This window comes from Nothoprocta perdicaria, unplaced genomic scaffold, assembly GCF_003342845.1.
Source record: "Nothoprocta perdicaria isolate Ctin4 unplaced genomic scaffold, notPer1 scaffold_12, whole genome shotgun sequence".
NCBI lineage: Eukaryota > Metazoa > Chordata > Aves > Tinamiformes > Tinamidae > Nothoprocta > Nothoprocta perdicaria.
This window is the reverse complement of record NW_020454316.1, coordinates 1982805-2009817: the sequence shown is the minus strand read 5'-3', so window position 1 is coordinate 2009817 and position 27013 is coordinate 1982805. Positions and strand designations below refer to the sequence as shown.

At 49.5% G+C, this 27013-nt stretch overlaps 1 protein-coding gene across 1 annotated transcript in view; it reads right to left on the bottom strand.

Moving 5' to 3' along the window:
* The window catches only part of CACNA1H (calcium voltage-gated channel subunit alpha1 H), a 103118-nt gene that overhangs the window by 41451 nt on the left and 34654 nt on the right, over positions 1-27013 (bottom strand). Inside the window, exons 9-12 of the mRNA XM_026053940.1 lie at positions 6913-7064; positions 6199-6384; positions 5434-5551; positions 3958-4113 (exon numbers count right to left, since the gene is read on the bottom strand). Coding sequence (XP_025909725.1) covers positions 3958-4113; positions 5434-5551; positions 6199-6384; positions 6913-7064 — 612 coding nt within the window. The remainder of the gene's footprint in view (positions 1-3957; positions 4114-5433; positions 5552-6198; positions 6385-6912; positions 7065-27013) is intronic.

Genomic DNA, 27013 nt, shown 5'->3' with positions numbered 1-27013 from the left:
ATATACAGCTAAATAATAGATGAGCGCTGAGCAGAAGAGCTTGTGTGGGGTTCTCCTCTGCCGTGGAGTCAGTGGAAGGGAAGGAATCCAATAGACTCTCAGAAGGACTCTAGCTTGATCCATCAAGACTGCAGAAAAGCTGYGCAAACTGGTACCAAACGGTTGGATTAAAGCAGCTGATCCTGGCAAAGGAGCACACTGCTTTAACGGGTGCCTGAACAAATCACCACGGCTCCTAGAGACATGATGCTAAAGCAGCAGYGAGCTTAATTTCACCTGTGATGTACTGCTAACTGGTGCAGCCAAAGAGACAGGATGACTGAAAGGCTTAAGTTTCCCTATTCATCTTCTCTGCTTTAGAGCAGGAGTAACAGCACAGAGTAGCTGACTGAGTTGCATGGTTTTGGAAGGTTTGTCTGCTTTTCCAGAGCAGCTCTRGAGCAGATGTCAAAACGACAATGGGAATAATAAAGTTGATTACAAATACATCACTATGGTCCTGTCCGAAGTCAGGCTGCTTGTTGTCCTAAGARTAAATGAGGAATAATCTGTACTAAACATGTTCTTTGTGGCCAGTTATAGCCATTCTCTTCTAGGTTATACTGCTGTCAAGTTTGCTTCAAGGACAAGTTGAAGCAGAGACGAAGCTGAGATCTTTCTGTGATTCACAGCACAATGTTCTCCTGTGTTCTTGCTGAAACACTGCTGAAGGTCCAGGGCTCTAGCACATACCCCTCAGCTGCCCAGCTGGGCCTGCACTCACTCCCCACCCRAGTGCAGGACAGACTTGAGCAAAGGGAGCAGAACTGCACATCAGCATCTTCCACAAGTGCTTGGAGAGTCACTCTGAATGAGGACAAGACTAAGGAGATCAAAACATGAACTTGACACCTTCCCAACGTCTGCTGGCAGAACTAGTGATGACAAAAGAAAAGAAGTCCCAGCTCTACCCATATTTCCTCTTCTGACTTGTCCAAGGAGACTTTAACAATCTTTGGTTTACCACTAGAGCTAAGCTATTCATTTGTAAGCACAAGACTTGATTCAAGTCCTTGCAGCTGAAATACAGCCCTGAAAAGGGTTTTCTGCAGCATGGCTGATACCTCACTATGAGACATCTGACAAGCCCGCAGGCTTAATGTCAAGATTTATAATAAATGGAAGTGGAGAGCAAAATGTGCCCTGCAAATGTCATGCCTGTGGCTGCTGGCCTTTTCTGAGGCAGCACTGAATGAATAATACAAGCTTTGAAAACTGCTCCGTATTTAAATCATGGTTTGTAACAGCTCTGAAAGGAACCATTACGCCTGGGTCTGCAATCAGGTACTCAGAGGATAGTGYGCCAGGCTCCTGTTTTCTGGCATCACATCAGCACATGATCCAACTCCCAGAGGGCAGCAAGGAAGGGGGTACAAAGGTACCTGCAGCCTGTCGGGCTGTGGAGCAAAGAAAACGTCTCTCTCAGAGCGAGTGATGACCAAGGATGCATGTGGGGTGTTGGGGCTGCATGTGTAGCAGCAGCAGGAGACTGCGCAAGGGCTCTGTGTTGAAAGGCAAGAGTATTCAAGCTAAAAAAGAAGCCTCCGTGCTTCCATAGGGTCGGGGGTGAACAAAAGTCCTCAGGATTCCCAAATGCCTTCTCCTTGGTTGGAGCATCAGCAGTGGTTTGTACCAGCATCAGCAGGAAGGGGAGCATTTCCAGGTATTCGGGTCACACACGTCGGTTATCACTCGTTTGGGTTTCCCTGACATGTCCTCTTTTCCCAGCCAGCTTTCCTGTTGGGTTGAGTTTGAGGATCTCAGACATATGTCTGATCACTGAAAAGTTCCCTCTTTGGCTTGCCACACGGCCAGCTGTATTGGCTGCTTCTCCACTCAATTCAGGAAAATCTATTACTTTACCACAGACATTTGTCTGCTACAACCTGTGCAGATCATTTTCTAGCAGGACTGAGGTCCAGCACAGATGCTTCAAATACACCTGGCAACTCTCCTAGGGGAAAACCCTTTAGACTGGAAGAAAGCAATTAATGCAGGCTGATGATGATGGCTTTGCTCTTTCAAAAACAGTGGCTAAAATGTCTGTTTTTGCAACAGGTTTCAGTAGCACAGGAACATGGTGAAGGGGCTGTAGATGCTGAGCAGAACCAGAGGATGCAGAGACTTGTGACACAAAAGGCTTCATGAGTTCAGAAATGAACAGTGCAACTCAAGGCACTGATACACAGTGTACAGGCTTGCTCTTGAAAAACGACCTCTAGCTATTCTTAGTGAGATGTGCTGGATCTTCAGAGCCTGGCCCATTCTGCACAAGCCATCAGGATGCTCACTAATACAGAGCTGTCTTCTGCAAGCACTGAGCTGGACTGTTTGGGTCCTTTCTTTGTGTGCAAATAGGATCCGCCACCCTCAGCATCCATGAAATAGCCCTGAGCAATGTAGAACAGGGCTGTTTTTTTCCAAACTAGGGCTTGGCTCCTGTTGTTTCAATTAATTTTCCTCTGCTAGTGCTAGGAGGAAGCTGGGAGGGATGTTTTAATAATGAATCCTTGAAGGACATAAATGCGACGGTGCTGGATTGAGAGAAGGGAATTGTTGGTCCATGAATATTTCAATTACATTCCATGGTCAGTGACAGTGTGCCTAAGTGTGATATAAACACAACAAATACAAACATGATGCCATTTCTGGAGAAAAAATGAAAAGTTAAAAAAAATGAGGAGTTTCATTCTCTTATTCCCCTTGGGAGCTAAGRCGGTGAAAACTGAAACTTTCTCATTTTCTTTCTGACTTTCTGTGTCGTTCAGCACTAAGTTAACTTTCTCTTCTTGCATGTTGCACAAATAAAAAAGTAATAATTAAAAACTCCCAAAGTGTGCTGCAAGCCTTTTCAATATCATTATTCTTAGCTTGAATTGGGACTGGATGATTTTATGTAATTCTCAACATCATTCCCATTTGTCCTAAGGTTTTGAAACAGTTCTCCTTTTCTGAAAACACATACATGCATACACATCCTTATGTTTACAGATGAAACAAGATCACTGTTCTCATTTAAAATCGTTCCCAGGTGGATTTGCTCTGATCTGAAAGGATGATGGAGAAGAGGACAGGGCGGAGGATAAGGTCCTTCACTCCCTCGGGATGTCGAAAATGAATCCAATGAATTTGCCAAGGGAATGGGAGCTCAGGGGGCTGCAAGGCACCGTTTGCACCAGGGCAGTGTGCTTCTTGTGATCCCACGGTACATGATCTCCTGCACAGCTGCTGAGCTTCCTGCTCAGTTCAGATCAGGACATCGGATATCACTGTTGCCTGAGAAATAGCATCATTTCTCTAATCCTCTCCCTGTGAGATGAGATGCGTGCACTTTAGCAAATACCCTGCTCATTGACCTGACACAGACATCATTTTCAGTGTAGGTAAGGATTAGCATTTATTTGTTCCACATCACCCCAAGTATCTCAATATTTAATGTTTGCAACCTTGAAACATTGCTTTTCTAGCAGCTGTGCAACTAGCCTCAGATTACATATAGGGGACAGTCACAAGAAATAGCCTCAATTCAGCCTGTCTACATCCTGCCTGGTCCTTSTGACTGCCTTTGGTCAGCCACATCAAAAACCTGAGGTTCACCATAAAGAAACCCAAAATATAGGACAAAGAAGGAACTTAGGCAAGTCAAATCTGTCCTAAATAATTTTCTCATGGTCACAACAAGCAGCTTAGTAACAGGTCAACCAAATGGTTATCTCCCTAGTCCATGCCTAGTCTAGTGAGTCTTAGTTGCAAGGAGGGAACCTTGCATGCTCTGCCCAGCCCAGCTCACCTGTACCCGCTTCAGGTTAAATTCCAGGCTGTCTGCATCATCTGAAGTTTGTACTGATACAGACTAATCCCTACTGATGCTTACACATGGTTCTTAGTTTTCTCCCTCCCTCTGTTCAGACCTCTTACCTCTGCTTGGAAGCCTTCTACCAGAATGGCAACGAGAAGGTTGAAGAGCACGTAATTGCCGAAGGTCATCAGGGCCACGAAGTAGAGMGCTGCCCAGGAGGACGTGGAGGCCATCCCATTGTAGAGGACCACATTCCAGTCCTCTTGAGTGAGGATCTGCAGAGAGTTGGAGAGAGATGCTCTGATTATTGCACTCCTCTCACAGACAGCAGCTGCACACAAATACTCACTGACTCAGCCGTTTCTGCCTCTCCTCTTGACCTTTTTCTGAGGGTAACCATTAGTGGGTCTCATTCGATGAGATAGCAAAATATTTTTTAGTTAGATCTCTGCATGTGAGATCTCTCCCAGCCAACTCTGCGCTGTCTGCAGGAGCACCTAGCACACTGCTGCCCAGCTGGATGACTTTCTGAGATACCAGCTGTGGTAACATGAAGGCTGCACTAGTTTGAGTCCCACAGTTGGCTGTGTGTGTTGTCTCTTTTGATAACATCAGGAGATAAAAGGCCTGGGGCCACAGGTGTTGTCTCCTTTTGGAGCTGTTTTTTCCTCTCGCCCTTTATAAGTTATCTGCAGCTGAGCAAAAGGGTAGGGAGCATGGTATCTGACATGGTAAATGACACCTGCTGGCTCAAGAAACTCAGGGAAGAAAAAATGKTAGCTAAGTGGTAAAAATATTGATAAGCTGGGCAAAAACAGTACCTCTTTGCAAGGCCTTGCCCAAGAGACAGGGATTCACTTTCTCTTAGCCATCCTGGAGCTCGGAAAAGCCCAAGGCACAAGAAAAACAGATGACACACTCATCCAGGTTTATGCATCCAGGTTTAAAATGAACACGGCCTCTAATTTCCCCTCCTCCCCTGTCCACAAGGTGATTTTGGGGCSGGGAGCACAGTCTGCTTCACTGAGACATGTCACTTACATGACACAGCATGTAGGGCCAAGCCCTTGTGTACCATGCCAGCTCTATTTGCCCATAGGACTGTTAAATGCAGACTTCTGTATTAATTTTATACAGGATAAGTAGAAAAATATGAACCTRTGAGACTCATGCTGATTTCTCCTTGCTGAAAATTAAGTTTGTCTTTACATGAAGAAAAACTTTGCAAGAGACTTAATCTTCTCAGTGAAGATCCTGGACTGGTTTGCATCTTGCATGCTACCACAGTGAGCACCTACTCTGCACTTACAAATCTAGATTAATGTTGCCTACATTGTGTTCCACTTGCTGGACCTTGGCTGTAAGGAGAGAACCATTAAATAGAAAAGACTAATCTTTATGCTGAGAATGTCCTGGAAATACAGTTATTAATTCATTGTGGAACATACCAGTAATTGCAAGGACATAACAGACCTTGTCTGCAAAGGAGAAACAATTTTCACACACAGAATTTCCCACTTTTTTTTTTTTTTGAAAAGCAAAATAACTCGTTTACCTGGTTTATATTAAAACYTCTGGGAGGACTCAGAGCTTACCTGGAAGACTGTCACAATGGCCCAAAGCAAGGAATCAAAATTCTTTCTGTCTGGAACTGTGTCTCCTGTATCAGTTTTTAGGCTGAACTTGCATCCAAAAAGATGCATGCCGAGAATGCTAGAGGGGGGGGAAAAAAAGGGAGATGGAAGAAAGACATTACTGTGTGAAACATGGTTGTAAGGACCACTACAGTACTTTTTCAGGGGAACATTCTTTTTGGAGCACTTCGTATGCCAGTGATATCTCCCAGAAAGATGGGCTCTTGCCATTTGGTTATTCTGTGCCATGCTTCTATAATTATCTACATCAAAGTCAAATCAAGAATCTCAATTGTCTAGAAAATGATAAATCACACTGTCAGCTGCCTGATCAACCTCGTTTCCAGGAACAGGATCTTGAGGAGCATCACAGGATCAAACAGACAAAAGCTTTGGCATCTGTATGACCTCCCTCTCAAATATGAAGCTGGAAGAATCCAGTTGCTGACAGCTCCCCGAGACAGAGCTCAATGAGCCTTCCAGGAAGGCCATGACAGTTGTTTGACTGTTGCCTGCTTGCATTCTTTGTTCAGCTGCAGAATTACAGTATTGCATGAAAAACTGAGACTGCAAAGAGGAAAACGGTCTGTTGAAAGTCTGCCTGTCAGTCTACTGTGAGCACTGCTGTCACGCAGGCAGCCAGCAAACGGGCTCCATTGTCATCCTAATCTCTGTACCACTCAAGCGAGCTGAACGATTAATCAAAGAAGACCTACAGCCTGGTACCTGAAGATAAAGATGAAGAGCATGAGCAACATGCAGAAAGTGGCCACGTTGTCCATAGTCTTCATGAGGACCACCAGCTGGCGACGGAGAGCAGGCATGAAGCGCACCAGCTTCAGCACCCTGAGCAGCCGAAAGGTTCGCAGCACAGAGAGGCCTCCATCCGACTGGCCGATGATCTCCCAGACACTGCAGGAACACAAGGACACTATGAGATGGTACAACAGCAGTGCTATACYGCTACTGGTTTCCTACAGGCTTCACAAACAGTACTAGCTTCTCCCATGCATGCTCTGCCATGCCCAGGTTGGTCTGGGATTCAGTGTTCCCTTCAAAGGGGACACACCTGAACCTCTTTTGCCCTACTGCTTGTCCTGCTCTGCTCCAAGCTGTGGGTCACTTCAGGGGTGGGAGGGCAGCTGCTGGGATACGGACACTCACAYTTTCCCAGGACCAGCCATCGTGAACTTCAGTGGAAAATTCACCACGGTGCCAGATGTGGGGCATAAATAGACCTTTTCTCCATCTGTCAGGTCCATTTACTTTGGATGGCCCTTCTAAAGATAGGAATCCTAAAGGCCAGCATAATTATAGCCCATCACACCCAGCAAACCCCGTGTTAACACATGCCAGGTCATTCTTAGTCCCCTGTCCCACTCCCCAAATGGTCCAGGCCCTCAACAGAAAAACCACAATGGAGAAGGAACCAGCGGGGACCTGATGACAACAATAATCCCATCGAAGATGTTGTAGGGGTTCTTGATGTAGCCAAAGAGGCCAAACGCAAGGAGCTTGAGGAGCATCTCCAGGGCGAACATGCTGGTGAAGACAATGTTACTGATCTCCAGGGCATTGGTCAACTCATCTGGCTACAAGACAAAAAAGCAAAATAGTCAAACAGATACACAGAGCAAACGGCCATGCAGTAGCATAATCCTCCCGCTGTGGGATTTGTGCTAACGATGCACAAAAGTTGCATTTTCCTGTATTTCTCCCAAAGAAGAGATAAAAGTCCAAGGGGAACAGCAGACTAGCAAAAGCTTTGCAGCCACTGTGCATTTAAATGGAAACATGGGATCCCATTTCTGGAGCGGCTGCAGAACAACGTCAGCCCGACACACAGATGTTAAAACAAAGGAGAGCTCTCGTGCACTTTAGCAAGACAGTATATATATACATATTTATACACGTATGTATAGCCTTAGGTGCTCCTTTCCTGGGAAAGGCAGGAGCTTCTGTCTGTCCAGCACCCTGGCCGGCTGGTTCACAGCCAGAACACGGTGCCCCAGTGACAAATACAAGGGGTGACCTTGGGTTTCTCCGCTTGCTGGAGCTACTCCTGCAAAGGGCACCAGGCTCTGCCATGAGCGACTCTAATGCTCAAGGCCCATTCCCTTGCAAAAGAAAACGAGTCCTTTCATTTTCTTGGTGTAATAATACTGTCTAGAAAAAGGTGTTATTTTCATATCTGACTCATCTCCCAACTGGTAATAGCTTCCTTTACTCTCCATCTGTCATTAGACACGGTGTTAATAGTTGGTGGCTGTTGCAGCAGCCGAGGCTCYGGAGCACAGCCCGCCCAGGGCACAAGCAGCTTTAACTCGAACCACTCGAACCTGGCAATTGGGGCAGAGGCGCAAGGAGCTAACCTGGAGCCTGGAAAGGCTGGAACATCCCCCCTATCCACAGGGACAGTCTGTGGGCCACTAACGAGCCATCATTTATAGGCTAAATTGCTTCATGCAACAGACTCCTCTGCTCAGCCATTTATCCGGGAGAGAGAGCAGCGAGAGCCCGAGTCCTTGCAATTATAATCCATACACACTAATTACTAATGGACATCAGGAGAAAGACTGTGCCGGCTGTGGCTCTCCAGGCTCTACCAGGGTGGTTGGACAGGTCCTGCACATTCTGCTTGCTGCAAATCAGCACTCATCCCCTGTTCCCTCCTCTGATGGCACCAAAATAGCACAAAGGGGTCCCCCAGATCTGTGTAACAGCCCCCAGCTCTGCTGCCCCCAGGCCGGGAGGGAAGGACGTGGTGCAGGGCCGAGCAGCGCGTGGCTGGCACGCTCAGGCTGTGCAAGAGCAGCCTGGCCAAGAAGCAGAATTGCTGAATTCCTGCGTGCCCGCCGCTGCAGGTGCCAGCCCAGCCTGGGGCTGGACGGCCCTGCCACGAGCAGGAGGCTGCAGCATGAGCCGGGCAGCAACGTGTGTGCCAGGGACACGGGCAACGTGCCCCTCATGTCTGCAGTGCCCTGCGACGCACAGCGGCCTCCACGAGCTCCGGCTGCTGCTGCACATACCACCAAAAAGGCACAGAGTTGTCACGAAAAGCAGGATAGCAGGTGATCTTCTTAAAATCCCTAAAGCTGGAACCATGGGAATTTGACATGACAAACTTGGGAATCATTACCACAAAAGCCAGCATCCAGGCCRGAAAGCCTGTGCTTGACAAGCTACAAACATCTTCAGGCAAGCGAGGAGGATGTGCAAGTTGCTGTTCACTAAAATCCCCTGCTTTCTAAGCCAGCACGGTGATTTTTGTGGTCTGTTGAACACTTGGGCTCGCAACCAGTTAACTGCCAATACGGACGCCTGAACTGATGTGCCAATTCCCTTGGATACTTTGGAGTCCTTATTGCTTTCTCTCCAGGATCAGGAGCTCTGCTTCGTCAGAGAAAGCAGGAAAAGCTGCAGTGACCTCTGCGGAGAGAGAGACCGAGGAAGAGGGAGGGCAGAGGACAAGTTGGCACTGACRAGGTTCACCAAGGCTTCCAACGAGTGGCAGATCCAGCAGCCAGAGCTGCAAGGCTGCACCTTGGACGAGACCATCGTCATTTCCTGCTCATAGTGGGTGCGAGACAGAGCTAATTTGGTGACGAGGGCTGGGTAACGAGGGGCGCTCGGACTCCAATGCTGCAGCGCCGCAGACAGACCCGGGCCGGCCAGGCTGCTCGTGGGAGCGCTCGGGTTATCGGAGCCAAACAGCAGACGAGGCTGGAATCCAGCGATGCCACCTTCAAATGCCATCACCTTCTTTCAGCACCAGCGGGAGCCCAGAAAACAGCCTGCCACAGATTCGCATGGCTTAGGAAATGGTCCGTTGCTCAGAGCACGATTCACTCCCCGCTTCCCGCACTCCGGGCTGAGCAAAGATCCAAGAGCAAGGTCCAGGATGAGATGCGTGAACGCCAAGATGGAGTCAACCATCCCTCTGGAAGCAGCCACTAGGAGACACTGTTGTCATGTTCAAATTCAAGCCAACTCCGAGTAGGAATTTTTCCAGGAGCCCTTATCTCTGGGAAAAACAAAACATTGATTTGCTGAAAACAAAATTTTTCATGGCAAGGATTATTTTCATCAGACTTGTTGGCTGGAAGAAAATGAAGTTGCAACAAAGCTTTAAAATTGCTGTGATGTCTTGTTTTGACCTTCTCAGAAAAGGAAACTTCAGGTTTTTCACTTGAGATGAGGTTGTGTTGAGAAATGCAACTTCCTTTGCAGCAAAGAAAAGTTAACAGACCAGATGCTGGTATCAGAACAACGCAGAGTACTTCCAAAGTGGTAATTTTTCCCTCCTGACAAATGAGGGAGGGTTTTTTTTTTGTTTGTTTGCTTTTGTAAACCTTAGGAACCAAGACAAGGAAACTGTTTCTCCCCCTTAGGGCTTGAAACTGCACACGAGTGACAAGCTCCTCTTGCAAAGCCCCGTGAGAACGGGTCTGCTTTGGGTATCTCCATCTGCTGCCGCTGTGATGTCTGGTCTCGACTCTGGTTCAGACTTATGGGGCAGAAGACGCCAAATCTTGACCGCCGTCAAGCAGGTGGCATTGCAGGAGACCATGAAACAGGCAGGAAAGCTTGCCGAGAGGCAGTGCTGGGATGGTGGGCAGCGGGCAACACTGTCATTGGGCGAAGAGTCCACAGAGTCACCTGCAGAAGACGGAATGGGAACCACCATCCCAGGGGACAGGCAGCAAAAATGACCCCAGAAAGAAGGTAACTGCTCCACCACCCCAGGCAGCACGTGCAGAAGGATTCACACCTGGATACAAACTTGGAAGATGGGAGATTCCAGCAAATGCTCCTACTTTGGTGCAGGAGAGACGGCAATTTCTCATCAGTCAAGAAAAGGGCAGAAACTGCATGGGATCAGCTTCAGGATTTCAGCATCCTTGGCTATGAGCTCAGAGGACATTTAGCCTTGACTGCAGGGAAAACATGTCTCGGGAAAGCACAAGCACCTCTGCTCACTTTGAAGGCCATATTTCTGCTGCGGAATATTTCAGTGATTCAAAACCATGTTTTTATTAGGAGGGAAAAAAAMCCCTCAAATGTTCAGCAGTTCATTCTGAGTTCAGATAAACAGACAAAAAATCCTTTTCTAAATAGTTTGGGTCTGAAAACCTTGGATGACGAGTCCCTTTCTGAGAATCTGATACTTCTGGTTTCAGCAAGACAGAGCTAGTGCTGCCCCAGAGCCTTCCTGGAATCAAAACGCACAGAGAGATTCAATAAAAAAGAAACCCATAATGGCCACGTTATTGGCAGCCTTTACAAGCAGAGGATGGAGAATGGGAGTGGGACCTTGCAGCCCTTTGTGTGGCTGAATCACTGGATTTCTTCAAGCAAGCCACCTCATCTCTTTGTGTCTCTGCTCTTTTTTGTCTCCCACCTGGTCCCTCCCAGCTGCCACCTCCACCACGGCCTTTTCCATAGCTTTATGCTCAGTCCCCAGCAGGATGGCACCCGGCCTTGGCTGGGGCACCTTCGTGCTCCGACTTGCAGCATAAATCACCAAGTCCCCCTCGCAGAGGCAAAGGGGCCGTCAGACACCCGGTGCCTCTCACTGAATGAGGGGCAAGGACCTGGAAGGGCAGGAATTGCCTGGATTAAAGGATGCGCTTGGCTTTGAAACAAGCCGAGCCCAAAGCAGCCATTCGACTCCTCCTGAGCAGGGGGAGCTGAGGCTGGCAGAGATGCAGAGGAGTGGTAAACAAATTCAGAACATTTAGTCTCATAAACATCCTTTGCACTTGTGTTATTTTTTATTTTCTCCTCCTAGTCCTAGGCCTAAAGCTGTCAATGGGATTTTGAGCACTTGTTTATGATGACTTTTCTGGTTTATATTTTAAGATCAGTCTGCAGGGACTCTGAGCAGGAAGGAGACCTAAAGAACTGTTACTGGGTGTTTTGCTCTGGGACAATCCTTATTTAATCCAAGGTTACCCTTGGAGCAACAAACCCAAACCGCATCAACTGGCGCAAGGCTGGCACGTCCCCTCGGCGTCACCCACCTTTCTTTTTAGGCATTGCCACAGGAAGCAAAGGCATCTGCAAGCTCTGCAAGGTCTAGCAGAGGGGCTGTCCAGCAGCACCTGACACTTCCCAGCAAAGACACAGGAACAACTCAGTGCAGGGAAACACCAGGAGAACAGGTTGAGCTGCACAGTCTTCCATACAGGACATCCACGCACAGTCTCCTCCCAAACATGAGCCCCTTTCCCCAGGAGCTGCAGGAACAGCTCCAGCTCTGTGTCTGATCTATGGTAAAAGGGCAGRAAGAGCCTCCTCTACCCTATTTAAAAGAAACCTAATTTGGGGTAGGATCTAATTAAGATGCAATTCACCTGATGAGCCATGGTCAGAGTGAGGATGGGAGCTSAAGGACTTCCCTTTCCTACTGGCACAGCCCAGGCTTCCGTGCAGCTGCACMGAGGGCTTTGCTAAGTGCTGTCCCTGCTCAGGTGGCACCTGCAGCCYGGTCACAGCATCATCAGTGACAAAAAGCAGAGACCTTAAGGAACCCCATGCCCCCTGATAACAACCCCGATGCATCTCCTCCTCTCTGCAGCCCAGCCTCATGGTTCCAGGTTTCCCTCAGTGCTCCCCGAGGCAGCAGGAGCACCGGGATGCAACGAGGGCTCCGTGACCGTGATGCCGCAGGAAGGAGGTGCCGCGTGTCCCCGTGCCAGCCCTGCAGCCCTGGTGCTCTCCTTGGGCTGCCTTTTGCTCCAGCTTAGACCCTGCTCGTGCTGTGCTGCCGGCTACACAACTAATCTGTTTAACTGGTGGATTACCGGGCTCCATGTTAGGTTTTTTGCCTTTACGTGCCGCGGTGGAAGCAATCGCAAGATGAAAGCCAGTTCTCCGGGACAGATTAAAGCGATGGTTGGGGAGGGATTAGAATTTTTTAATATGAAATATTGTTCAAAAATTGTGGAAAATAGCTTAAATGGGCTTGAAGCACTGGCGCCACAGGAGGGGAGCAAATCAATGAAATTGCTAAAGAGGGCTCAGCATTACAAAATACTCCTTTAACAACTTCTAGAAGAGTAGAACATGCAGTGGTTATGTGAGTACAATATTAATATTACAACCAAACTCTTAGCGATGCAGCGAGCATCCGCCTGTGAGCTGGGATGCGGGAGCGCCTTCCAAAGGCAGGATGAGGGGCTGGGAAAAGCCTCACCTGGCACTGCTGGGTTTAGCCCATCGGGGGAGCGGGTTTAGCCCATCTCTAACCCCCAACCCCTTCTCTTCACTCCTGTCCTTGGCGTCCCATCACTGCAGGCCAGCAGGGACCTTCACACCTGGAGAGCAAGGATGTTCAGGTGCTTTGGGAGCATCTTCAGGCCCTGGTAAAGGGTAACGCAGGCTGGGTGAGGATGCTGAAGGTGCCTCCTGCACGAGGAGTCACTGAGCAGTGTGTGGAGCCTCCCCTGGCACAAGGACGGGAAGGGAGGGACACTGCAGCATCTCACCAGGGCAGACCTAGGCCCACAGCAGAGACCAGGGTTGCCTTAAACTCTGCAAGCTGTGTGCCCRCTCTTCTTTACACTTATTTAGTCCTAATATCCATCAAATGCTTTGAAAAAGACCCTCTCCGAGGGAGTTTGAACAGCCAGAAGCTCCCAGCCAAGGCAGGGAGCTGTCAGGGAATAAAAGTGACATCTCCAAAGACAGCCAGCAAATGTAAAAACTGCATTTTGACCTTTATTCCCCCAGCCTTTTTTGCCTGTCAAAGACCAAACCTGATAATTCTGATACTTCTACAGAAAGAAATGCCCAAGGCAATTTAAGTCTTGACTTCTTTCTGCCTCTCCATACTTCATTCTTCATTTGAATCTTTAAGATTTAAGATTGATGTAAAAAATACAAGAAACAATGCAAGCGGGCCTTTGAAGTTCTGCACTTGGAAGTTTTTTCCCTTGTAAACTACTTTTAAGTAGCTTATTGACTACAGCACAGGATTCTTGCTGTCTTAAATGTCAAAGCATTTTATTCAATCTAGACTAAAGCATAAAACACAGAATTACCTCCATAGACTGGTGCAGGGCAACTCCTCTTAATAGGAAAGATGCCTCAGGCGGTGATTTCCACCACACGTGGGTGCATGGGGAAGATATTCCTTGGAAGGGCACAGGGCCTTGACCCAGCACCCTTGTGACTGCCCGGCCACGGAGCTGCTTTAGGATCTCTTCTGAGGAGCCATGTGCTTTACTTTGGGGAGTCAGGCTCTGTGTCCTCTCAGACACAAGATCTGTCACCAGGAGGGTCCAGTTGCCACTAGTGTCTCTGCAAAAGCTTCAGTGAACTTGCACTTTCTGAGTTTGAAAAGTTTTTTTTAAATTTTCTCTAAGAGGACCTAATTCAAAGTATGCTTCAAAGCAGAGGCAAGACATCCTCTCCTTGTGCCTGCTGATGAATGTTCTTGCTTTGGCTTTGGAATTAAAAACGGAGAACTTAGCCTTTCAGTCATTTCGACTCTCAGGTTTTATGCTCTCCTCTAAATGGGCTCCTTCATGTGGAGCGATAACAGTTTAATTGAAGATAGCTGATGGTAATTTTTCATACTTTCAATTGACCTCCTTGATCTCCTAATGCTCTGTGGAATTGCTTTTACCTCTCTGCTCGGTGGCATGAAAGTCACTGCTAATAAGCAGTGACCCAAGTGGCTACGAGCGCCGCTGGAGACRCGCGGCTCCCTCCCGGAGCTGCAACCAGGGCTCCGGGGAACCCGGCACCAGGAAAAAGCATCTCCTGACATACAAAATATGCTGTTAGAGTCAAGGCACCAGCAACCAAACTCCTATGTGCTCTGGGCTTTTGTGTGAGTCCTTCAAGTCCATGTGGTGCTGACTTTTGAGATGGGGTCTTTTCTATAGAAGCAGTCTTGGCTGCCACGTCTCCCTCTTGCGCTACGAGTCCRTGAGCTTGTTTTCTGGGATGATCAGCTCCCGTCCGCAGCTTCCTTGGGAAGCTTCCCAGGCAGGAGGTCCCACGTGGTAGGACATATCTGTGCTTTGCAGCGTTGCCTCCCCATTTCTCAGTTTCATTCAGCAAGGCACAGTCTCATTTCGAGTGGCACAAATGTCAAGCTGGGTTAGTGTGCTTGCTGTCTTCCGAACCCTCGGGAAGAATGGACCTGGGCAAGGAATCCGAAACGCTCTCACCAGCAGCAAAACCAAAGCTGCYATTCTTGAAAAGGAGGCCAAGCAGCCACGTTACATCTTGATGGAGGCTCACAGGGTCTGACAGATGGCTCAAAAAATAAGCCTTAAAATAAGAGTAACCCCTAGAACAAGGCCAAAAGGTTTGCTTACTAAACAAGAAGTCTCGGGAGGAAGGAACAATGTCTCTAGAACATCCAAGGCTGGGGCCTGCAGCAGTAGACCAGGAGCTGTGCACCTGGGGCAGATGTTGAGCACGTGCTCCATGAACTGATCACCTCCCTGGTACTAAAGCACTGAGATTGGCTTCATGGGCTAAAAAAAGGAGAAAACCGTAAAGATACTGAGGGGAGGGAAGGCTGAATCATTCCCACCGTGTCAGGCACAGGCGAGGAGCCTGTTTGGAGCGAGCTTGGTGGCCAGCCCTTTGCTTGCAGCAGTGGCACGGCTGGCACCCCGTTTGGGAGCACCCACGCGCTGTGTGGACCACAGCGAGGTCGGCATCCAGGTGTTGGCTGGAAGGAGCCCTGCTCCTTCATCCCTTCTCTTCCCTCTCCCATTTAGCAGCTGTTAAACAGGAGCTGGTTTCTCCTCATGAGCAGCTTTCATCCCGCCCCACACGAGCTCCGTTCCTCAAAGGGCGCCTGGCCAGAAGCCAAGGGAATTACATGGACTGAATCATTCCCGTCCATCTGCTGGGTGACTCCTTCAAAGAGCCAGCAGATCTGTGACAGCTCTTTGCGAGGCCTGTGGTGACTCACATCCAATCTCGTTTGCTTATCCATATCCATAAAAAAAAATGGATACAAGGAGTCTTGCTCCTTGCAAAGGCTTTTTTTGTTGGCCACTGCCTGTACTGAAGTCAACACCAACTGGTGAAAAATCAATTTGAAACCCAGAATCAGCTTTGATGGTTAATAACAGAGGATACATTTTTAAAAGAAAATAATGCATCGTGGATACTTTAATTTTTTTGTGTTTCTTTTTTTTCTGTAATAATTAGACTGAATAGATCTTGCATTCTGAGCCATCAGCTAGAAGAAGAGCCCAGAAGAGCCCAGAAGAGTCCAGAGACTTCCTTTTCCTTTCAATGCATCCTGAGTCACAAGGTCCCTGCTGAAGAGTTTAAGGAAAAGCACCACGTATTGGGAGACTCGTTATAAAATGAGAGCCAGGAAGAACACGGCCGGCTGCTACAGCCCATTGGAGAGGCAAAGGAACACGGAGGCCCTGCTCAGGGTCTGCAAGTTAAATCAAGATAGATTTTCTCTGCAAAAAACCTCGCAGTCATAATCACATACATTCATGCAAATACCTGGCCCCACAACTAGCCATRCAAACACAGCAATATATGTAATATACCCTGAGTAAATTAGGGGTTTTAATACGATGCAATAGGAAAGGAGCCAGGACGCCTGATCTTTTGTAACCAGAGAGGAGCAGAGAGTGAAGCCCAGCAAGGAAGTTCCCCAGTAAAACTCTGCAAAATCAGCCCTCGACTCCTGCAGCCGCACACGGCGCGCAGGGGCTCTGCAGTCACGGGTGCCAGTCATGACCGTGTTCATTAGAGGCAGCAGGAGCAGGAGGAATGAGAAAATCAAGAGCTGCTTCCAGACTTTCTCACTGCTCYGGCTGCACCTTTAGCCAGGATTACATGATCTTTCCCCACACCCAGGCAACAGGGTGGCTCTCTGATAACAGAGAGATCAAAGGCCTTCGGGTTGTCATTAGCGGGCAAACTCAATAGAAGTTGTTTACTTCATCCAAGCTAATGGCACTGGAAATATTTAATCAAAAAATGGACACACACTCTCTATTACTGCCAAGATGATTCAGAAGGGGCCACTTAAATCTATTTTGTCAAGCCATTACTCATCCCCTGCTAACAGACCTTTATAGAGAGTCCCTTTGAAAAATGTGCATTTGTGATTGCGGGTTATGTGCTGGTATTGGGAGATGAGGCACGTCAGGAAAGCACGAGAGGGCTGCTGATGGCAAGAGGGATACAGGGAAATGTTTAGTCTGCAGCTCACAGAAGACTTGCCTTAGTCATCTTTTAAGCCCAACAAAGTGGCTGCACGGGGAAAGAAGTTCAAGGAGAGGATAATTCTCCAGGAAAGTCTGAGCAATCCGCTACATTTGACCTCTGAGGACTTAATGGGAGAAGGAGAGATGAAGATGATTAGGGGAGATTTTCTGAAGAGGTTCAAGGATCTTGGGGTAGAGAGAAGAAAACAAAAACGTAGGGCAGATTGCAAGAGACAACTGGGTGGTGCTTCTTGCAGCACAGCAGGGTGCTGTGTGCTAGGGAGCCTGAGACAGACTTGGTTCTTGGGCCACCAAGGGAAGTTTCTACACTGAGACACCAAACGTCAGGACTSCTGAGACCTCTTCCTAACTCCTGGCTTTGTAACTACTGCACAGGCTGTTACATGGTCCTGACTGTGCCTGACAAATCTGGGCACAGGCAGCTCTTCATGGGATTCCCCTTGGGATGTACACACTTCCATTGGCCAAGGATGCCCATCTTCTGGGGGTGTCTTACAGCACCTGAAACCACTTGTGAGCCTGTAAGAAGAGCTGATCCTGCTTTGGAGCGGGATGGAGCAGCTGAGGTGAGCCTACCTGCTGGCATTTTTGTGACACTGGATGGAAAGGGGCTTGTGGGTTGTTAGGCCTCGGGCCACTGCTATTGCAGACAGCTGCATATTGTCACTTTCTCCATAAACTCATCAAGCTCAATTTGCAGGGACATCCTGCGGGGAGAACAGACTTGGGAGAATCTCCTCCAAGACAAGAGGACACCCGGTACAGACTTGTTTTTGACATTGTTTCCCTGCAGCTCCCAGAAACTCTCCTGAGCAGCTTTGGAGTCGGCAGCTTCCTCAGCGCGGAGATGATGAACTGCAAAGGCAGCTCCGTGCGGCGCGCGGCAGCTCCTCGCAGCTTGGTGCCAGCGGCAGCAGGAATTCAGGGGAAAGCCGTCCTTCCTCCTCCTCTAACACACTCAAAGCAAGCCTAGAGATGGGTACAACCCACACAACTGCTGGYCTGGGAGCACAGCGCCGCGGGCAGCCGGCTGCTCCTGCCTGCAGATGCTGAGCTCCACACGGCGACGCTGCTCGAGCACATCCAAGTGACAACTGAAACCATCCACTGATCAACAAGAGCTGGTTATAAAGCACTGTTTGGACCTGCCCACAGCGGGCGCTGGCCAAGCCAGGCTGTTGGGTCCTGGTCTTTCTCCTGTATCGGAGCAGGAGTGGTGAGCAACACGACCAAGAGGTTTCTTCCACAGCCAAGGGGGTTCAAGGCCCCATTTTAGCTCCTGAGTAAGCACTATGTGGCCATTTAGGACAAGAAATTTAAAAATCGCAAGGAACAAAATTYAATGGAAAAATGTAGGCCACTAGGCTGGCTTTGCAATGGGTTTCCCTTGCAATATTTGCATCTAACAATTGAGGAAGAACACACACAACCAGAAAACAACACTTAAAAACAAGAAGGTGTCTTCTCATTGCACTTCCCATTCACTTTGCATGATCCGTGCCTCAGCCCCAAGCACGCCCCAGGTGTGTGCTGTGCTTCTGTGGGCACAGGAAGAAAAAGATTCAGTAAAAAGAAAATTCTAATTGTTCTGTTTAACATAATGAAATAAAATCACTGCTAAAATAGCAAAATAGCAGTTAAGAGCAGCACTGTCCGCAGAAGCACTAATCAAAACCATTGCAAGGCAGAAGCACGAGGAGGCTGCCGTGCAGGGCCCTGCAAGGTGCAGGGCTGCCCGCACCCGAGACTCCCTGCCCGGCCGCAGGAGCCGACGCGTTCCCTTTGGGAGGTTGTTGCTTTATTTCAGCTTGGGCACGTTGAGCGAAGGGGACTGTCATGCTAACACTAATTACACTGCTAATAGCAACAATAATAACACCTCTCAAATCATCAGCACTGATGCTGCACCTAGCAAAGCGCAGCAATTATGCGCTGCTGTCAGCTCGAGTGGAGCTGCGAGGCAGAGAACAGCAGACACAGCACATGGCCCCTTAGTTGTCATCTCCCAGCAATTTTGACATGGAAAACACCTGATTTGGGTGTTTCTTCTAGTGTAGATGGAGTCCAGAACCCACCAGCCTCARGGAAGCCTGCCCTGGGCATCAGAGCTGAGTTCCTGGTGGGCAGCAGACAGGTGACTAGTGCTGGGTCAAGGATGGGATCATCCCCTGCCGCCCGTTTCACCCGCACCTCTCCTCCACGCCACGCTGGAGCTTTCCTCTGGGCAGCACTTTGTGTCTCTGCCTCCACCTTTGGATGCAACCTCCAGCACAGCAGATTTGATAGACTGGCAAAGCTAAAATAGCCACATGCAAACAACAAGTGCTTGGGAGAGCAACCGAGCTCGCAAGCCTGCCTGCCCCGGCGGAAACGCTCCCGACGCGTTCCCAGCCCGGCTGTGCCACGCCGCAAGCAGCCAAATCACTCCCGAGTCCCAACGCGTGTCCGGGGGGTTCACAGCGGATCTCAGACAGTTATTTGCTAAACTCAGGACTAGCTGAAACGCTGGCGGTGGAGAAGGTGACGATTGTTTCCATGGCAATGAGCGACCACTTGGTGACCGCGGCCCCGCACCGGCTGCCGAAGCCACCGCAACCTTTGGACGGCCGAGCGCAGCTGCGAGTTTCCTGAGGTGTTTTCCCTTACAGTTTATTCCCAAGATTTGCCCTAGGTGAGGGTGCAAGAGAGAGCTGGGCTCAGACCACCCGGGTCAGACAGCAACTAAGCAGAGCCCAGGGTCTGAGCTGGGCTATGTGAAGGCAGCACTGGGTGCCCTGCTCCAGAGCCAGGTTGTAAAAACAAGCAAGCAGAGGAGCTTGGGGCTACACTAGCCTACACACCCCAAGTACAATGATCCGCAAACACCTCAGCTTCTAAGAGAGGTTATGTCAGTGTTAAYAAGGTGAAACAAGAGTTTGCAGGTAAGCAAGGAATTTTGCACATAAGCAGGTAGGGATCCTAGCTAGAAGCTGGGTTAAGGGCAGAAAATCGGCATGCAGCACTCCTTTCAGGCCAACRAACTGTTGGCCCTTATTTAACCAGGTTGCTATTACAATCAGCAAGGAGCAGCTTCAAACCACGTGCAAACAGGAAGGGAAGCGCTCGGCGGCAGTGCAAAAGCGGCGCTGGCTCCCGGCGAGGAGGCTGAGCTGCTCTCCCTCCACCCCACATCACCAGGACATCGGTGAACCAGGACATCTAAGCGAACAGGCAAGAAAGAGCCGGCTCGGAGCACTGCCCGCCTCCTGGCGCGGGCCGCCTCGGGGACCGCAGCATATGCCCAGTGCCAGCCTGATTCCTSAGCCATTAGACCAGCCCCCTGGGCTCTTCATTCTCTAGTTTCCGTGCCTATCGTGCATGGATAAGAAGAATTTGATTTGAGGTTTTGAGAGTTTTAAATCAGGTCACAGAATTAGGAAAGCATTTGCTTCAGTTGATGATAAATAGCCCTGGACTGGAGAAACTTGGAAAATGCTGCTCCGTTGCCCTCTCCCATGTGACGACACAGAGCCCTGTCAGAGCACGCTGCTCTGTCCTACCCGTTTCCCGAGAGCCCAGACTTGTTAACCTGCATTTTGGAGCATGTTTTCAGAGGAGCGACAGCTGCAGCCATAAACACAGCATTCACATTTCATGCTATAGTTAAAAAAGAGAATCAAATATGCATGAACCCCTCTGCTCTTACACGCTGGCTGGCAGAAACCGGTGGAGGAAAAGGATCAGGAGGAAATCTGTGACGTTAAATCACTTCTGAAACCCCGAAGGACTTTGGCAAGCTCAGGTGGGAAACGCCTGCTCCCCCACGAGCCGTGGGGTCAGTGCGTGTCTGCTGGCCTCAGCCTGCCCGGCCATCCCTTGCTGCTTTTGGATGCTCTTGGCTCAAACTCATTCACACAAACGGCTTGAAACCGTTTGYGCTCCCAGGCAGGGGTGACCAGGGAGGAACAGTGCTGACATCGTTTGTGTTTTGGCCCTGAACCCTTCCCAAGCAAAAGAAAAAACATTTCCCTTCCATGCTGGCCAGCTCTTTGTGGTCTGATTTACTTCTTGATTGGGTTTGGGGCAGATTGGAGCTGTGAAGCTCCTGTCTGGCCTCTGGAGTGCAATGAGAACAAGGGGCTCCTGGGGACATGGAGCCAGTTGCTTGCTTGTCCATCTGGAGGGAGGGGAGCCCCGCTGTGCTGCAGCACATGGGCGCTGGGATCCTGGGCTGTGAGTGCCGCGGAGCTGCTCTGGGTTCCCCTGGGGACGCTCCTGCTCCAGCAAACACCATTGCTCCATGAGAAACCCTCTCCGTGTGGCCTGGGCCAGGGCAGCCATCCCCGCGACCCTCCAGGACTCAAAGCTTTGCTGGGAATTAGCAGCTTCCTTAAGCTGGAGGCTTAAAGGAGAAATGCAAGTGCTGCTGACAGAGCCCACAGGTAGAGCTCCCAGGCAGCCCTCTTTCCCCTCCTAAACCACCTTAATCCAAACTAACTTTCAAGCACAGACAAGTCCATGTATAGTCATGCTGAGAGAACTCCGGGAAACTCAATTCCCTTTGGAGTATATTAAATAAATACAAGTTCTTTCTTTTTGTTGCTTTCTGCAGAGGAGAAATGGTGAAAAGTTTGGATTCAGCTGTGCATGGGGATGGGAAGAAGACAAGGAAAGAGGAGGAATTTATCTGCACAGGCATCAGAAACGTATTCAGGTGGGGAAAGAAGCCAAGTTGTCTTCCTGCCCCTGTCCTCCTTGGTGGCAGATTCTCTGCTCTAGCAGGATTACCCACCAGTGCTCCCAGCCCCGTGCACACAGTGTTTTTCCCAAATTGGGAGTCAGGCTGTCTTGCAGGCTGTTGGTTCAGCAAGCAGAGGGAGCAAACAAAAATAGAGCTTTAAAAGAATGCACGCAGGCATGCCAAATGTCCCTCGTCCTCGTGCGAGAGCCTCTCTCCTCCCCGATGCAGCTTTATTCCCCCACCTCTCCAAGCCATTTAGTAAAAAGGCATCCTGATCTTGTAACAATAGATTCAGAAGGAGGTTTCAAGGAGATATTTAAAGGCTCATTCATAATTCTGAAAGTTCTCCCTGTCCCAGCTGGAGAATCCTGGTTAAAACCTGAGGAAAATTCATGCCCGGGGCTGACAGCAGCAGTAAGCACATCTGTTATTCCCTCGCAGTGATTCTTCTTCTCTGGTGAAAGGAGCTAGATTGTTACCCTGGGTATCTTTAATCCTTTGGCTGCCAAGGGGGACGGAGCTGGCTCTGCTCTCAGCACGCAGGTACCTTCCAAGCTGCCATCCCAACCCAGTCYGTACCTTCCCTGCAGGTTTTCATCTTCCCCCTCCCCTACCGCATTTTCCCTGTTTCTGGAAAATATCCTGGATCTTGCTTCTTCTCCTTTCCACCTTCCCGAGTCAGGGCTGTGAACGACACACGAGTACCAAACAAACATTGTTCCTGTTCCAACGGCACAAGGGGCCAGCTGAAATGCAAACAATCTGCCCAAATTCTACACAACTCCTCCCTGCTATGATGCACATCTGTGAAGCTTGGGGATTTTGTGGATCCCATCCCCAAAGTCACTGCGGCCGCCCCAGCTGCCTGCCCTAGGTGAAGAACTGCCCCCGGGCGCCCGCATCCTGAGGGATGTGATGTGGGACCGTTACTGTCCTGCTCCGCGGAGGGCTGGGACCTCCATCCACCAGCTCAGGCTGGGGAGCACGTTGTTGTAGGTGAGCACCCACCCGCTCAAAACACTTGTCACTTGGGCACAGAGCAGATGGGATTCACACAGCCGATCCCTTTCTGCAGACAAACAATAACCGACGGGTAAGCGAGGGGAATGGGCTGAACCGTTGCCCATTCCCTACAGCTTTGCAGGGAATATTCTGATTTTATTCCCTGGAGCGATGAGCACATCWATAGGAACTGCAGCCTCATGTCATGGTTAGCTCCGTTGTTCCCCTTCCGAGCCCCCCTGCGTCTCCCCTGGCTGCTCCGCGTGTCAGCACCTATAGGAGTTACCCACAGGAGTTACCCAGCTCGGCCTCTGCACTGCGAGGTGGGTAACTCCTGCCTGCTGGGAGGCACAGCAAGGGCAGCATCTCGAGCAYGTTTTCCCTTATATAGTAAAAAAAAATATATACCAAGAACATACAGTGCAGCAGAAGGAAAAGAGAGCAGGAGAGGAGTCGGTCAAGTTGCCGAAGATGCTAAGGACGAGCTAAGGGTCCATCAACACCACTCACAGTAGGCCCTCAAGGAAGGAGGCAATTTAGACTCCTCACCATGAGGGGTGCTGGGCTCCAGCAGCTGCGGTGTAGCCCTGAGTGGGATGTCTTGCTTGTAAGTGCCAACGTTTGCCATCAGTTTATGATAGGGAACCTTTGCTGTGGTATGTTACTGAGGCATACAGGAAAAGAAGTGACTATATAGATAAAAGTGATGCTTACAGCAACAGCAGCTGCAATAAACTTTGCAAGGATGCTTCATTTTTGCAGCACGAAAATTAGTGAATAATGGGAATGGGAGGAACTTTGTGCATGGTTGGAAGGAATAGATTTAATACATCAAAAAGAGAAAAGCAGCTTCCAACCTTCCAACGCTGTTTTGCTGCTTTGGACTTCCAAATAACTTCCTGGCACAAGACGAAGTGACAACACTTATCCCTACTTTCTTGCTGACAAAGCTCATATACACAGTACAAAGAACTATAACAGGCAGAACGAACCTCATCTCAATTATGCCCTAAGCACAAACACATTGGGCTGAATTTTCACATCCTGGGAAGAGCTGGGACTAGTTTCCTAGCACAAACAAATGCTGCTCCTAAATCCAGTGGCCACCCCTAAAGAGACCATGTTCCAGGAAAGCAAAGCATCGAATCCTGCTTCCTTGGAAATCTCTGCCAAGATTTGGTCGCCTTTTCCTACCTTGAGCTCTACCCTAATAAACTCATCTCTTATTTGATTTAGGAACAAGTCTGTTTGCTTCAAGCCCCACCAGTGTGAATGCTCTGAAGACTGAATCATGCAGAATGTCTGAAGAGTGAACAAGTTTTACTAGCTAAAAGTCAGAATCTCAAATCAGGATAATATTTTATTGACTCACAACTCAAAAGCAATTGAAGCAATTTGCTTCAAACACTGCTGAAAGTCTCCTCTGCTTTTTGAATAAGCGCTGAGTTTCACGGGCCAACCCAATTCTTCAAGCCAAAACTGACAAATGCTAAAATAGAGCATCACTAGAGAAGCTGGTTGCTACCTTAAATCATACAGAATCACTTTTGCTCCAAAATATACAATGTGCTACTCAAAACCAGCACTTCCCTTACCCTGATGAGCAGGGACCCTGGGGTGCCCACTAAGGTGGGCTCCTATCTAATGCATTGACAGCTGCTCTAAATGCAACACACCACAAGTAAGGGAGCAGAAAGCCAATTATAAGCCCTTTGAACAGTACTAGCTTGGAACAAATATTAATTTGTACTTCTCTTGTGAGAAGTGAATATAAAATAGCATTTCTAGAGCCATTTGATGTAAATGGAGTCTTTTATGTGAAATCATTACTATTACCAACAGCTAGTCCTGCAAATTCCTCTGGGAAGAGAAGTGGGGCCTCTCCTCCCAAACTCCCAACAGTTAAAGGTCCTCAGGGATGATCCGGAGCTCACCAGCCTGCAGGGATGATCAGGAGCTCACCAGCCTGCAGGGATAGTAGCAGCAGCTCTTTAGGATGAATGAACAGGACTCGATCTCTTTTCGGGCACCGGGGGCTCTGTGAATCGAGTTCCCCTGGCAGGACTGAGCTCTGGCCTCATCCGTTCCCTAATCCACATCACAGCTCTACATCTGAGCCAGGGGCACGGCCTTAACGTAGATGAGAAGGATTAGAGGCCACCCCTTTCCAGCAGGACCTGCGGCAGAGGTGCAGAGGAGAAGCAATTAAGACTTCAGACCAGCGTGTGAAGGGCACCATGGGGCCGAAAGGGATTAGCTTCCAGTGGGAGCTGAAATGCAGCTCCYGGGATGGCCTCGCATGTTCGTGGCATACGAGGCACGTCCCACGCCAGCCCGGGAGCACAGCAGGACTCTTGTTCCTGGAGTGCATTATTCCTGCTTGGGAAACYAGGCAGTTTAGCTTGGTTGCTGCAGTACCACGGCCCCTTTGCAGATACTCTAGAGAGTTGTCAGCTGCAACGAATGTGGAATGAAGTTATTCGGCTTATTGAAATGGCCTGGGAGAATAATGCAAAGATTGCCTTCCTCTTTGTACTCGGCTTTTCTCATCTGTGGGAATGCCTGTTTGAACTGATGGAAAAATAAAGAAATAAATAAAGTACAAGGCAGGGTGGTGGTGGTGGAGAATGAGCTCCAAAGCAGTCAATTAACCTTTGAAATACAAGTCACGCTCCTACTAACTAACATCATCCTGATATCTCCTAATTACCAGCCGTGTGCAACGTGGCAGTCGCAGACAGAGCYGACTGCTAACCCCACGGATAGGCCGTGCGGGAAGATCCAAGTGCTGCTAATAACTGAAGTCCCAAAGAAACACCATTCCCATCACCAGCTGCCTCCTGGTACCCGCATCTCCTGCCACAAAGTGCCTGTGCTGCCATGAAATCCTCAATCTGTCTCTGCAAGGAGCGGGACTGCTAAAAAGCATCCCTAGATGCTCTGGCCTTTCCCTCTCCTCCTCACAAGCAACCTGTTGCTATGGTCATGCCTTTAGCCACGAGACTGGATCCCTGCTTTAAAATGGCACTTAGGCTGTGGGCACTAAAAGGGGGGATGCCAACTGGGCTGGCCAAAAAAGGAGCCAGAGTGACCACTCAAGCAGATGCCCTGGGCTTCTTAACCTCATAAAACCCCTTATTTGAGCCTCAAGGGGATTTGGATACGAACAGGTCCCTGGTTATTCATCCTGGACCACCTGCGACTGCAGCAGTACAGACAAACCAAACCACCTTCCTGTCTTGCCACAGGGTGCCACCAAAGAGCTATTAYGGCCCAGGTACCAACCTGTCCTGCAGGTGCATTGACAGTCAAGCAGTGAAGACCACGCCATTTTGGTGGCTTGGCACCTCACAACCTTTGTGGTCCCCAATTTCCCCACCTGGGCGACGGTGACAATAATGCTCGCTTGCCTCAAGAGGGCCCCGCGTGACTTCTCTGCAGAGCCCTGCCCGGGATGAAAGGCGAGGTAACRCAGCGAGGACTGGCACTGCTCTATCTTCCACTGCCACACGTYGTTTTGGTACCCCCCATCCCTCCCACACGCTCACACGATTGATGCTTTGGCTTTGAATAACTCTGCAATAAAAATTAATACTGCGTGCCCAACTATCTGCAAAGTTACTGATGACTCTATAAAGTCAGAGAAGCCAGGGAAGAAAAGCCAGAAGCTGCTTAACCATTTCTTTTGCAGGGTTTGGGCATGTCCTTACAGACTGTAGGGTATAAGGAGGGCTSCTTGGTGGCTGTTGCACTCACTTCAGTCCTGTTTGATGCAACTAGTTGCTAACTGTCCAGTAGAACAAGTGGGGACGGTCTAGACCAAGGGACCTGCTTAAACTCTCCCACCCAGAGCAAGAGTTTCAGGGCTGAGGGGTGTCAGGGCACAGAGCAGGGGAGCTGTCACCCAAGGGAGTGCTCTGGGTGGCACTGAGCAGCTTGGGGGAGACAAAGAAGGTAGAGGAGACCCAGGAGACCATCTCAGAGGAGAGCYAGGAGACCATCTCAGAGCTGCTGTCCTTGTAGGCAGCTCCTAAAGCCTCAYGACCTGGGTTTGCCCTTGGGAAAATGCAGGAGGTGGCAGTGGTAGTAGCCGGGGCTGGCTGGACATCCCAGCAAGGCTCACACCTTAACACCTGCTCTGAGCAGAGGTGAGGAGGGAAGGGGCAGCATCAAGCACGCAGTAATCAAGGAGCTGGGATTAAACTAAGTTTTTTTCAGGCAATGAGCACGGCACGCCCAAAATGACCCATTTTCACCTTCCCCTGTCCCAACAACACACGGCCTTGCTCAACCGAGGCAACTGCTCCATGTGTCCATACAAATCCAGTCCCCCACCTCCAGCCTGGCAGCCAGTTCCCACAGGGGGAATGCTTCAGGTTCTGAAATGACCCCACTTGGCCCAAAGCTGCCCCAAACGTTTCATGCCAAATGGGCTGGGAGCCCCGAGGCATTTTGCTTTAGGCTGGTGCACTGGCCTCAGGCAGTGCCTTGGTGATGGTTCCACGGATACAAGACGCTTTGGGAGAGGTGCTCAGGAGCTCCGACAGCTCCTTACMGCTTCGCAGCAGGCACACGGAGAAACTCTTACAGG